Source organism: Sinocyclocheilus rhinocerous, unplaced genomic scaffold (genome assembly GCF_001515625.1).
Source record: "Sinocyclocheilus rhinocerous isolate Xijiao unplaced genomic scaffold, SAMN03320098_v1.1 scaffold1579, whole genome shotgun sequence".
Lineage (NCBI taxonomy): Eukaryota > Metazoa > Chordata > Actinopteri > Cypriniformes > Cyprinidae > Sinocyclocheilus > Sinocyclocheilus rhinocerous.
Window position 1 is genome coordinate 99,400 of NW_015632470.1, and position 13,237 is coordinate 112,636.

Consider the following 13,237-nt stretch of genomic DNA (forward strand, 5'->3'; position numbering starts at 1 on the left):
CCAAACAAAGTAGTTTCGCTTTCACAACGAAGCACACAGCGCCTTCACGACATGGCGGTGGCGGCAGCAACAATACTACAGCGAGAATTAAAGTTACGCCTTCTTTCTTTGCGTGAATATTTGGGCGGCGTTATGCAAATCTTCCGAGATCGTGACGTAGGTATGTGGGGGTGTGTTAGAACGAGCCGTTTTAGGTAGGTGTGGTTGACTCTTAACTTTTATAAAGAATATCTCTTTGGATTTGAGACTTTAGTCTTTGCAACTTTACAGATCTTCTTTATGCACCAAGAGCTTGTAACACTCCAAAGAGAAAGGAAAAATTGAAATCGCATCATATGACCCCTTTAAAGGTTGTGATGGTACAATTCTTAGGCTCCATGAGTATTCAAATTAGTTATCTCCAGAGCATTCAATACTGCTAAAAAGACTAACTGTATATGAATATGATGCTTAGCCACTATTTTTGTATTGCTTCTTTTGTGTGTCTTTTTATATATAAATGTTTATAATTTGTATGTCAGCCTACAAACTATGTACAAACATCCAGTTGCTTATAAGAAACTCTGATCTTATGTCTATTAGGCTGGGCGATATATCGAGTTTGTACGATATGTCGATATTTTCTTTATAAGCGATTCGATATGAGGCAATACTTTTTATATCGATATACAGTAGTTTGATATGAGCGCATCTGAAAATATAGCAGAGGACACAGACTGAGCTGCTGCGGAGAAAGTGCATCATCCTATTTGTTCTAAACATGTGACAAGCTTCATATTAAGACCTTTAAAAACTAGTAAGACATAGTTTATAGTTTCATTTCGCATATTAGTTAAAGCGGCTCGGCCCGTCATATGCTCTGACAGAAAGGCTGCGTGTACCCACTGGGGTTGGGTAACGTTCACATTTTAACCGGTACGGTACCGGTACCTGAATTTCGGTGCCGGTAACCAACGGTACCTTTTTTTCGGTACTTTACTCTGTGTAGTTACAAAAACATTTATTTCAGTGAAAAAATAAGTCCAAAAGTCTCAATTTCAACATTTTGAACAATAGGGCCCTACAAACTTTTTCTTTCTTTTTTTCCCCCCAGAAATTCTTTTTAATTTTTCTGAAAATCAAATGAAGGCATTAAACATTTATTTTAAATCAAATGAAAATTAAACCCTTTTATTTTTTGGCAAACAAAACAGGTTTACTGTTGAAATTGATACATGGAAGAAAAATTGTGTGAATATTCCTTTAAAAAATTTTTAATAGGCTAATAATTTTATTATTTTTTTCTACAATAAAGTGATTGTAATTATTTTTATCATTTAATTGTTTTATTTAAATTTGATAGAAAATGGAATATTTAAAGATGTACATTATACTGTACAAAAGTAATACAAGAGTAATATTTTTGTTACATGTTAAACCGTACTTTTTGACAGGTTGCCATGAAGTTTCTATGTATACAGTATACATCATACAGATGATGCTAGTTTTCTCAAATGAAACGGTAAAATTCTCTCACAGCAGCTCTGGAGATTACGTTTTTGTGTTCATGCCGTCATATAGTGAGACGCAGAGGCCGGAAATCACAGCGAGCGTCACGCCTGTTTCAGTATTTGTGTAGTAAACAAAAGCGCATTTCCGCCATTCATACATACAGAGGCAAGTGGAACATGCAGGATTCATATTTAAACCATCTTTTTGCATTTTAATATTCACATACACTAGGTTCATATCGCGATTCGAATTAAGTGGCAGACAGTGGCTACTTTTTATTTATTCGTCCAAAATTGACTATAGAGTAAATTACGTTTTTATAAATGGACTCCGCGATCCCGTCCGGATTTTCGCAGAAACAATATGGTCCTAGAAATGTAACCACACTTCAGAACATTTCAGCTTGCCCTGTGTGTTGTTTGAACGAGTTGCAGGGGTGACCTCACGTCACAGGGTCTCTCTTTCTCTCTCTGTAGCGTATGCGCCCAGATGCGTCCTTCTCGGGTACCAAAATTTGGCACCGATTGATTTAACGTGAATCGGTACTCTGTAGTACTGACGCAATTTGGTCGGTACCCTTAAAAGTACCGAGTTCTGTTCCCAACTTTAGTGCCCACTATAGGCTACTTTCGCTGTTTAATGTGTTTGTGAAATGCTGCCTTCCTGAATGCATAACTTACATTTCAAAGGTATATTCTCCATCTGTAAATGTTAGAAAGCCATGGAAATATTTCCATTTTTCTGTCAGAAGTGCATGAGCCTTCTGCTTTGGGATTCTCCGCCAAACTTAACAAACTTCAGTGAACAGGCGCCGCCGCGCACCAAACAGACAGAGCTCGATCAAATAGGAGCGCAATAATTCTGAATGAAAAGCGATTTTAACCCATTTTTTGCACATAATATAAAGGTTTACATAATTACATTTACTTTATTTTTTTCATAGCCTTTATTATGTATTGTTTTGTTGGACAACATTGGGCGGCAAGTGAGAAAATACAAAAACGAAGATACCGAGATATATACCGTATATTGCAAATCAACCAAAAAATACTGAGATATTCATTTTTGCCCATATCGCCCAGCCCTAATGTCTACTCACCAGGCTTCTAGCCTACATGACTAATTTCAGACAGCCTTTTTCCTGCTAACAGTGCTAGCTATTCATTATATGATATTAAAAAATATCTGGTCAGGTTGACATGACATTTATGGAGCTTGTTAATTTGGTTCTTTTGTTACATGCATTTGGCTCTTTCTCCAGGGTTTCCCAGCAGAGTTTGCCATGTACCTGAACTACTGTCGTGGGTTGCGGTTTGAAGAGGCACCTGACTACATGTATCTGCGTCAGCTTTTCCGCATTCTTTTCAGGTGCCTGACAATTTCTTGCATTACCTCAGCACTCCCAACTGACCCAGAAACACCAAGACACTCCCTAGTCACAACTTGTTTTCCACATCTTTGTTACCAGTAGAGTCTGAGGTCAATTTTTCAAGCAGAAAGTCTTGCAAGTTGTGGACTCCTTGTGTTTATTTCTTTACTTGTGGTATCTAAATTAATTTGATTTGTATGGGTATACTCACTCTCGCTTGATCACTTCCAGGACTCTGAACCACCAGTATGACTACACATTTGACTGGACCATGCTGAAGCAGAAAGCAGCACAGCAAGCGGCCTCCTCAGGGGGACAGGGGCAACAGGCACAAACCCCCACAGGCAAGCAAACTGACAAACCCAAGAGTAACATGAAAGGTTAGTAGCAAACAGCCAAGCGACGTTTTCAGTGCAAAAACAGAGACACCAATTGCTTACATTTGTAAAAACAATAGTGGATTTGGAACATTCGCTCCTCAAAAGATTCATGAAATGCAAAGAAACAGTGTTAGTTCAAGGATGCACCCACGAAAAAAAAAAAAAAAAATTCAATTGGTATGTCTTGCAGAAGCAAAGACGTCCTTGGGAAATTTGACTACTAACTTTGTACCAAAAGATGTCTATTCTTCTCTGGGACGAAGGGTTGGCTTCATAATCTTTTCTGTGAATGTCAGATAACCATCCCTTAAAATTAACCCCTTTCTAAATGGGATGCTCTGTTTGACAGTTTTCTCCCAATCATTGTTCCTGGATCTAACACTTGTTAGTCTTGATTATAATGGTCTCTTCAGTACAAACATGGATACGTGGGAGTGATTTCTAACCACAGACTAACCAAGACCATGTCATTTCCACATCTCTTCATTGACTCTTACTGTAATTTTCAATGTTTTTGGTGTTGAGGGAACTGTAATATTGTTCTATGTTCATGTGATGACTCAACAGTGATGTTTTTTGTGATTCTAGTTGTGGATCTGCTTTCCAGCAAAAGGCATAGCCCATTCTAGGTATATGGACTTGGAGTTGAGAGTGTTTTTTATTTTTTCCCATCCATCATATTATGTTTCCTAAGGCAGAACTGTTGGCGATTTAAAATTGATGTTAACGAACATATCGAGTCTGTTTCACACTACATTAGCGATAAATAGTCCTGGTCAGATGGTGTAGACTTTAATGTTGTCTAAATCTGTTGTGCATCTAATGCAGTGTAGGCTTGACACTTGGAAGGGCACAGTTAAGTGGAAAAGCTGCTGTAACTCTTCCACTGCCGTGTCCTTTAGTGCCCTTTTAAAGTTGGACTACAGCAGTATTCAGTTTGGGTGTTTCTCATTATTAATGGTATACATCTCAGTGGTTTTAAATAGGGGTGCTCCGATTGATCGGCTACCGATCATTATCGGCCGATAATCACGTTGGGATGTTTGATCGGTGGTCTCTAAAAAGGCAGATCTCAAAAAAACGATCTCAAGCTGATGTGACGCTGCCGTGAGAGGTTTGGCATGACATGCAGCGGCAACGTCTCAGTCTCTGTCCGGCACGGGTAAAATAATTATAATGCTGAAGGTGAGGTACTCACCTTCATATTTCTTCATTAAATAACTTCTAAATAATTTAAAAACCTTGTGTGAGACGTAATTTCACAAACAGAGCGAGTGAATCACCGTGCGCGCGCTCTCTTTCTCTCTCAAAATACGCTCACAAGAATCACCTAAGGGGAAATTCCCCCATTTTCAAAAATGAAATTCAGGCCCTGAATAAACGTCAAAAATCCTGATTGGAGTATCACTATAAATAGTTATAAATTATAAAAAGAAGGCTTTAAAAAGATTGTTATCGGTATCGGCAGATACTGCTTTCTGTGATCGGTGATCGGCCTCAAAAATCCTGATCGGAGCACCCCTAGTTTTAAACATCTGTGTCATTCTACCTAGTAGTTGCCTTTGGCGCTTAAAATAGTCCTGATTAAACTACTTTGTGATGTCTGTAGGATTTATACTATAGCCTTGTTTGTAGGTTGTGGGAATATATTCCAGAATAGATTAGAAATTTCTGACAGGTGTGATATTTAAAGCCGTGTCATGCTGTAATCATCTATTTAATCAACTGAACGGGATGTCTTTTTTTTTCGCCCTTTTGGCCTAAATGCCCACAGAGGACAGTGGGTTTAATATAGTGACTCTGCAGTCAACCCACACAGGCAGCTTTTCCCAGCTGAGTTTTGTGATCTGTTTCCTCTGTGATGTTAGACATGGCTTTTAGAGTCTTTTTTTTTTTTCTTCTTTTCAATCCCATGGTTCAAGTCGTGATCTTTGTTCATAAATGCTTGGTGAAAAGCAGGAAGGCTGTTTTACACTCAAGGTTCATGAATTAAGGCAGAGAACAACTGATGTTAAAAGTGGCTGGACTAAGAATAGCATTTGCTGATGAGGTGGTATTGGCCTAATCCTCTGCACACTGTTTTAGTTTGATTGCACCCCATCCCCCCCCTTCAAAAGCCAGGATGCACCATGTAGCCTGCTTAGATATATGATTGTATCATTTGGATTGCGAGAACTCCATCCGTTCAAAGATTTACATATCTTACAGGCTCAGAAATAGAGTACTGTCCCTTTAAGATCCCTTGGGCTGAATAGCCACAGCCAAGAATTTAAGTGGTGACGCTCAGGAGTGTTTGAGCTTGAAAAGAACTTTATTTGCAGGGGATTGTTGGTTTCTTAGTTACCAACTTTGTTAGTTCTGCAACAACGGAGGTCTGGAGCTTGCACTGCTGTATTATTGTGAGATTTGTCCTAAATGTGCTGCGTCAGTATACCTCTTCATGCTCAATGAATACAGACTTGTCAAGCATTTAGTTTTCTTCTCTTCCCCCTCATCTTTTTTCACTCCTTAAATGTTCCATTATTGTCCATAGAAATGTCAAGGCTGTGGTAGCTGAATGTAACTATCATCTTTCCATTGTGGATTAGTTAAAAATGACAAGCAGTGACATAAATGGGCTACAACTCTGCTTTTGAATCTAAAAATATCTCAATAGTTGTCATCTTTCTGTAGTTTCTGAAAAACCTAAATATGATTTTAAAATGAGGAAACTAAGTAAATATGTTTTCCAAGCATAATCAGTTAAATTTTTTCAAAAGAGTAATGTTGAGCAGTCTTTAAACAACTCTTTAGATTTTATTCCTTGTCCATATGATCCCGTTTGATTTTGTGCTCCGTTTGCCTGAGGCAAAAGCACATTGATTTTTTAGAAGCAGACCACAGTTGAGAGTGCTGCACTGGAAACATTTCAACATACGTCACAGGTCTGTCAGGGTGTTTTTTGTTTAGGATTGTGATTGCACATGACTTGAAACTCCTTGTGAGGTTAGCAATTACGCTTTCAAATCGAATCTGTACCCATCTAATTTTTCTCAGCAGTTTAATTCACATTAACTTAAAGGGATAGTTCACCTTAAAATTAAAATGGTAATTTATTCTCTGTCATGTTGTTCCAAACCTGTGTGACTGACTTCTGTGGAACACTGATATATTTCTTAAAATATCTATTTATTAACCCAGCACGTTGTATATGTATATTATAACCCCCCCCCCTTTTTGTCCTTACATTTGAAATTTAACTGGCTTCCAGTGTTGTTTCCCAATATTCTTCAAAACAAGTCTCTTTTAAATGGTACTTTTTAGATTGATATTGCGCTGCTTTTCAAGGCTGATAGCATCATCTAGTATCTGTTTTAGTGAATCATGTCATGCCCTCTCAATTAGTCTTTACATTTAGTTTGACATGAAGGATTCTTGTCAAAGGACAGCTGTTTTGCTTTGAGCTGGATTTTTTTAAGCGTGGGCTGGCTGATCATGCAACAGCTGACTTGGTTAAGGTGTCAGTCAGCTATAGAAGTGTATGAATGAGTACATTCATCAGTCATGGTTAGGGCAAGTCTTGGCTGCCCCGAAAACCCCTTCAGCGCTTACGCAGTCGCTCAGATTGGCGTGAGCTAAATGTGAGTTTGATGACATGAATGTTTTTCTGAGATTCTCTGCAGCAAGTCTCGACTTTACCGCAGAGAGGGACTTGATGACTTTGCACTTTCTCTCTTCCAGGACTGAATAATGCTTTGACGGGGTTGGCCGCATTGATTACAGTAGCTCAACCCCATTCAGCTCGGTGTCACTAACTCTTAACCCTCTCCTCTCTATCTATCTGTCTCCCTGTCTTGCAGGTTTCTAAGCATTAAGACAATGTAATGAAGCAGAGCAGAGTGGTCGTAGCAGGATTTGCCTTCCAATCACACCCCGGCATCTAGGATCAAATTCACCAGAACCTGCCAGGCACTGTGGGCAACCTTTTTCCTGTTAAAGAACTTTTGTTCCATATACTATATATGTAATCGGTATATATAGATAAGATGCTCTGCATATATCTATATATTGGTATGTATATACTATATCCACACAGAGAGCAGGCTTGGTTTGGAGTTGGAAGCTGTAGCCTTTTCTATTGTCCTGTCCCTTAAGACTTTTCGCCCCCTCCTTCTTTGAAATGGAAAACTGTAGAAAATGGGGATATAATTGTCCACATGCCAATATTTTCCCGAGTTCTCTCCTTCAGGAAAGCTGTTTGGGGTCCTTCCTGAATTCTCGGTTGCCCATCAGAGCAGTTTTGGCCCCCCTTTCCCTTCTCATCGTCCTCTCGTCACAAAGCGTGGCACGAACCCAGACACTCTTCTGTCAGAATGGAGACATCTGAGACACATTTTCGTCCTTCAATATTTTTTTGCTCTTCTTTTCCTCAAGCAAAATGAACCATCTGAGATTAAATGTTTTTTTGTTTGTTTGTTTCAAATGTATCCAAATAATTAAAAAGGCAACCATTGGGTTTTGTTTTTCTTTTCTAAAAAGGTAATTGCGATTCTGCCTGCTGATATGTGCTAGAGAGCTTCTAATGTGAAGATTAAAAAAAAAAAAAAAACCTTCTAGTGACTACTAGGTTTCTCTTTAGAACACTGCATTAACTATATTGTACTTGGTATTCTGAAGTCTAAAAAAATAAAAGCATAAACTCAGAAGCATATTCATTACAAATTAGGCATCACTCTGAACTAAACCTGTATGTTAATTGCTTAGATGAAAATTGTATGCATCGGATCTGGGTTTTTTCTCTTTGGAAAAATGTTCGTTGATTGAGAAAGTAAGCATCCGTACGATTAATTGCTATGATAGGCTTAATGTTCTGTTTTTGAGAGAAAAATGTGCTCACTCCACTTCCATTACCATTTTTATATGCATATATATCTTTTTTTTTTCTCTCTTTTTTTTCAGTTTTATAGAGTCTTTCCCTGTATTGAATCAATCATTTTGGGCAAAGGTTTTTTTTTTTTTTCTTCCTGTGGTGAAGCAGATCCTCGTGTAAAATATCTCTGGGACGTTCTCTCTGCAACAATTTTTTGCTGCTGTTTGGTAGCGGTCTTTTTGCTCATTTCCTTTTCTTTTTTTATTGCAAAGAAAATGTTGGAGGGTTTCTTTTCTATATAGTTTTGGGTCTTGTGAGGCAAGAGCAATTTGGTTTTCCTTATGTTTTCCTCCGCCTTTAGCCGCGACAAATGCACACCAGTAACTTGGCTTTCTTTTCTTTTTGTTGTTTTCCTTGCCTCCAAACTGTCCCTCAGAACCAGCTTTAAGTACTTTACAGCTGGACATTCTATAAAAAGTGTAATTTATTCCCTTTTAGCATGTCAGAATAAATTAAAATGTCTTCTCAGAAATGCTGTCCCAGTCTGTAATTTTACAAGAATGCAAATAACTTGGATTACTGATAGATTTTCCCCTCCCTTTCCATTTGTTCAGGTATCTGTCTCTAGTCTGCACATTTATTGTTGAAGTACCTCACAACCAGGCATCAAACCTTTTTTTTAAAACTGAAAATTAAAATGAAATGCTTTAAAAAAGGAGAAGGCAAAATGATTGGTTTTCAAACAAATGTAAAGCTTTGAATGATTTTGTCTCAAGTGTTTAAAGGGACATCTTTATGGAAATTATCTCAAGCTATTGCTGGCATCCAGGAAAGCAGTTCTTGTGGGGTGGTGGGTAGTTCTAGGTGCTTGTGGTGGTTTAAATTTCTAGGGTTTATATCTGTAAATATTAAAATGGCTTCAAATGGCAGGTGTGGAAATTGGTTAATGTTCTTATTGACAAACCATAGAAAGGGCTGCTTCAGTTTTTTTTTAATCAGCACTGGATTATTAATGATTTTATGTGTTACGAATTATAACGTTTTTTTTTTTAATGTTGCTTATCAAGTCATCTGTAGGTGTTTCAAATCAAAGCATAATCGTAACTTGCCTGTTATTTAAGTAAATGACAAAGTGGTTTAAAATGTGCTGAGAATAAGTCTTAAAGACTCAAATGGGACACTTGAGGGAAATGAACATGAGTGGAAGGGGGGAAGGGATTGGAGTTCAGATCAACACATGCACAAAACAGCTGCTGCCTCATAGGGGGAAGGAGTAGGAAGGTCCATAGAACAAACCTGTTCAACAAAACCACCAGTATGAGTACCCAAAACGTAAATCTAATGGCTTTATATGATCATGTACGAATTTTTATTCTGCAAATGCTTAATACCTAATTTAAACTCTTTCTTTGTATAGCCTTTGGTGTATTGTTCAAAGACGGCCTTCATTCATAAAGTATGAATTACTTATTTCCCACTGAAGGCTCTTCTGAATGCCTCTCTTCCCTTTATGAAGGTGGAGTCCTGACACGCCGCACGAGTCAAGCGTCACGTGACCGCAGGCCGTGCTGCTGTAGCTGTGTAATGTAATCCATGCTACACACTTTAATCTCCCTCAGTTCCTCTATATCCCACTGTGAACGCATCATGAAATCATCGTTTAAAAGATTACTTTTTTTTTTGTGCATTGAATGTACCTAAATAAATTTGGGGAGGGGCAAACCCTGCCTCAAAGGCAAGAAATGAAATACAGGTTTTTATTTATTAATTTAAAAAATATGTTTTTAGATATGTGTATACATTATGCCGCTATCAGAACAATAAAATGGTTAAAAAAACGACAATGATTACTTGCATTAAGCAATTTTATTGCACTGAATATTTGTATTGAATTTGTATTGAATTTTTTTTACGTTATTTCATATGTGAAAAATCTATAGTTTTTCTGATGGCGGTTATTGGGTGAAAGTAATTTATATTCTGTATTTAGGGTAACAACAAAACTGCTACATTCATATCACCTCATTCAACCTTTTACAGATATAAGATTTGGAGGGGAAAAAAACTCTGAATGTAGATGTAAGCGTCTGAGGATTTGAAAATGCCCGCGTGTCATGAGCTGTTTTTATACAGTCTATGGTCATGAGGTGAATTTACATCAGACTTAATCTCATCCAAACATCAGGTTAATCTCTCTGAGAACTACTGGATGAACTGGGAGTGGTCAATCCATATACAGCATGACACACGCGACCTGTAGGGCATCTGCACCCTGTTAATCAATGAGAACACACCCTAATAATAAACACTCCTGCTTTTTAGTGACCGAGAATGACAAATTAAATCGATACAAGATTCATTTTTGTTTATTCTGGATTTTTGTTGATTTGTTAAGAAACATTTCTTCAATAACAGTAAACGTCACATTGTTAATGTTTTCATGAGGGACACAATAACGCAAAACTCTTAATATTTTACACCATATGTTTATAAATTTGGCTCATACACCCAACTGCGAAAGCTCAGAATATCAATATATAAAGCTATACAGTATATATATATATGTATATGCTTATCCCGTATATTATAGATAGACATACAGCTCAGAATATATATATATGTATATATATATATATATGCTTATCCCGTAAATGCCTCAGGCAATGGCATGACACATACTAGTTCCTCCCGCCTCAGGCAATGGCATGACACATACTAGTTCCTCCCTAGTCAAACTTGTGGCCCCCTTGTGGCATTAATGAGACACTGCACCGGTTTCGATGAGCCTTGTGACACACAGACAGCTTCAGGAAAATATCACATTTCATCCTGTTGTTTGAGCGTCAGCTGGTGGGCTGGGTTCAGTAATTGTATGCTTACTACTAGGGGTAAATGAAAGCCAATCCATCTGAAATAATATCAATGTGTTGTAACGCAGAGCTATCTGAGGGGATTGTGTTACAGGTACCCCCTGCACTCACCGTATATGTAATTACTGGAAAAACTCAAGCTGTGGGAAAAGGAAGAATTTGAAATAATATCAATGTGTTGTAACGCAGAGCTATCTGAGGAGATTGGGTTACAGGTACCCCCTGCGCTCACCGTATATGTAATTACTGGGAAAACTGTGGGAAAAGGAAGAATTCAGAATATTAGAGCAAACATTGTAATACCATTCTTTTACTTTAGGCTATACAGTTATTTAGCTAATTCACACAAAAATGAAGAAAGCATCGTTTTGGCAGACAAAATGGCAATCTTTATAACGAAATAAAGAATAGGGTGTCCAAATATTTAATTAGTGTGTCTCATGAAACTGTAATGAAAGTACAAGGCACCATGACATGTTCAGACACACCCGGCACGGCAGAGATCTGGAAATGCCCCCAGCATGTGGTGTCATTCACCATCTCACACATTTCTGACACACCCTATCTTAAACGGACATTTCGCAATGCACACTTAACACGCAGATAGTTACTGTCTTTCAACTGCATGCTGAATGCTGAATGAATGAGTGAGTGTGTGAATTATTCATGCTAAAGGATTAGCCACTCCTCATACATAAAATGAAAGGCCCATGATAGTCCCTAGCCTAGGCTTGCTTAATGACCCTAAGAATGGACCAGACTATCGAGTTTTTTGGTTCACTTTTCATGACTTTGTGGTTAATACGTGTAATTTTCATAACATACTATTTAAATTCCAGAATATCCGCAGTGACTGAGTTTTAGGCCCACTACTGAGATGTTGTCGTAAGATTAACTAAAATGGTTAATAGTGAAACCAGTTAAACAACACAGCTTGTAGAGCACTCAAAAGACATTTGACTGATTGTCAAATGTCTTTTGAGTGAGTGACGTGTTGAAAAAAAAAAAAAAAATGGACCAGTTTGTCTTCACGTAGTAGAGATAAGGTCATTCTCTCAGTATGGCTTCCTGGGACTTTCAAGTTTTTGGAATGTTCCAGATCAACGTTCCTAGAATGTTGCATTGTGAAAAATGAAAATTCAGTTAAAAGAACGCTTAGGAACATACTAACCTATAAATAACATTGACTTAATGTTATGGAAACTGGAATTTTCTTAACCTTCCTAGGGTGTTGACCTAAAGTTGAAAAGTTGAAAGACTGTTGCTGTTTTTTCATGCACCTGTCAAATTTGAGATTTTGGGCTTTTTGATTTTTCATAAAGTGTTTTTTTTCAGACTAGTGGAAAGAAAACATCCAAAAGACACTGTTAATTGTTTCTTTTATAGCACTTTATCTATTTGTGTCAATAGATTTCAATTACAATGCATATTTTTAAAGGAGTCATATGATGTTGCTAAAAAGAACAGTATTTTGTGTATTTGGTGTAATGTGTTTATGCGGTTTAAGGTTCAAAAAACACATTATTTTCCACATACTGTACATTATTGTTTCTCCTCTATGCCCCGCCTTTCTGAAACGCGTCGATTTTTACAAAGCTCATCGGTCTGAAAAAGCGAGGTGTTCTGTGATTGGCCAGCTATCCAGTGCGTTGTGATTGGCCGAATTGGTGTGCCATGATCACATGAATCAGTTAGTGTGTGTGTGTGTGTGTGTTTGTGTGTCACATTTCCACGGCATTACCAGCCATACAAGTCTCTCCACCCTGATTTCTTCCTCTGTGTCATATGTGCATGTCTGAGCCAGAATGGAGAGATTTGTATTACTTAGGTCAGAGTTTGTACTAGCATTTACAGCCAACTTTATTTAATCACATGTCAGTGTGTTTTATACAACAGGTCATATGAAAGTAATGAAACTCCACCTTCAAAATCTGTCCATAACCTGATTAAATGTTTGATTAAATTCAGCCATTCCATTTAAATCATGTCTAAACATGTTACTACACTTGGGTGTTTTCACACCTGGCCCGTTGTTTCGGAACCTGGCGCGTTTCCCCCCTTAGCTCGGTTCGTTTGGGCATATGTGAACACGGCATTCGCGCTCGGATCCGCGCCAAAACAATCGGTCCGAGATCGCCTGAACGAGGTGGTCTCGGCTCGATTGGAAACGAACTCTGGAGCGGTTCGGTTGTAGTGAGAAAGCAGGCTATATCACAATGTATAATGGGTAATTACGTAAGTTCCGTGAAAAGCATTAGCTTTGTTGTTTTGCTAATAC

At 37.9% G+C, this 13,237-nt stretch overlaps 1 protein-coding gene across 5 annotated transcripts in view; it reads left to right on the forward strand.

Moving 5' to 3' along the window:
- Nucleotides 1–7,828, forward strand: part of LOC107742481 (casein kinase I) — a 30,700-nt gene extending 22,872 nt beyond the window's left edge. For 3 of the 5 annotated variants that reach the window (XM_016555452.1, XM_016555456.1, XM_016555457.1), the window contains 3 exons: nt 2,753–2,859; nt 3,092–3,240; nt 7,080–7,828. In XM_016555452.1, the coding sequence (XP_016410938.1) occupies nt 2,753–2,859; nt 3,092–3,240; nt 7,080–7,087 (264 nt within the window). In that variant the 3' untranslated portion in view covers nt 7,088–7,828. Of the gene's footprint in view, nt 1–2,752; nt 2,860–3,091; nt 3,430–7,079 lie in introns of those variants that run through there. The other 2 variants (XM_016555454.1, XM_016555453.1) reach the window with 2 other exon arrangements.
- The last annotated feature ends 5,409 nt before the right edge of the window (nt 7,829–13,237 follow it).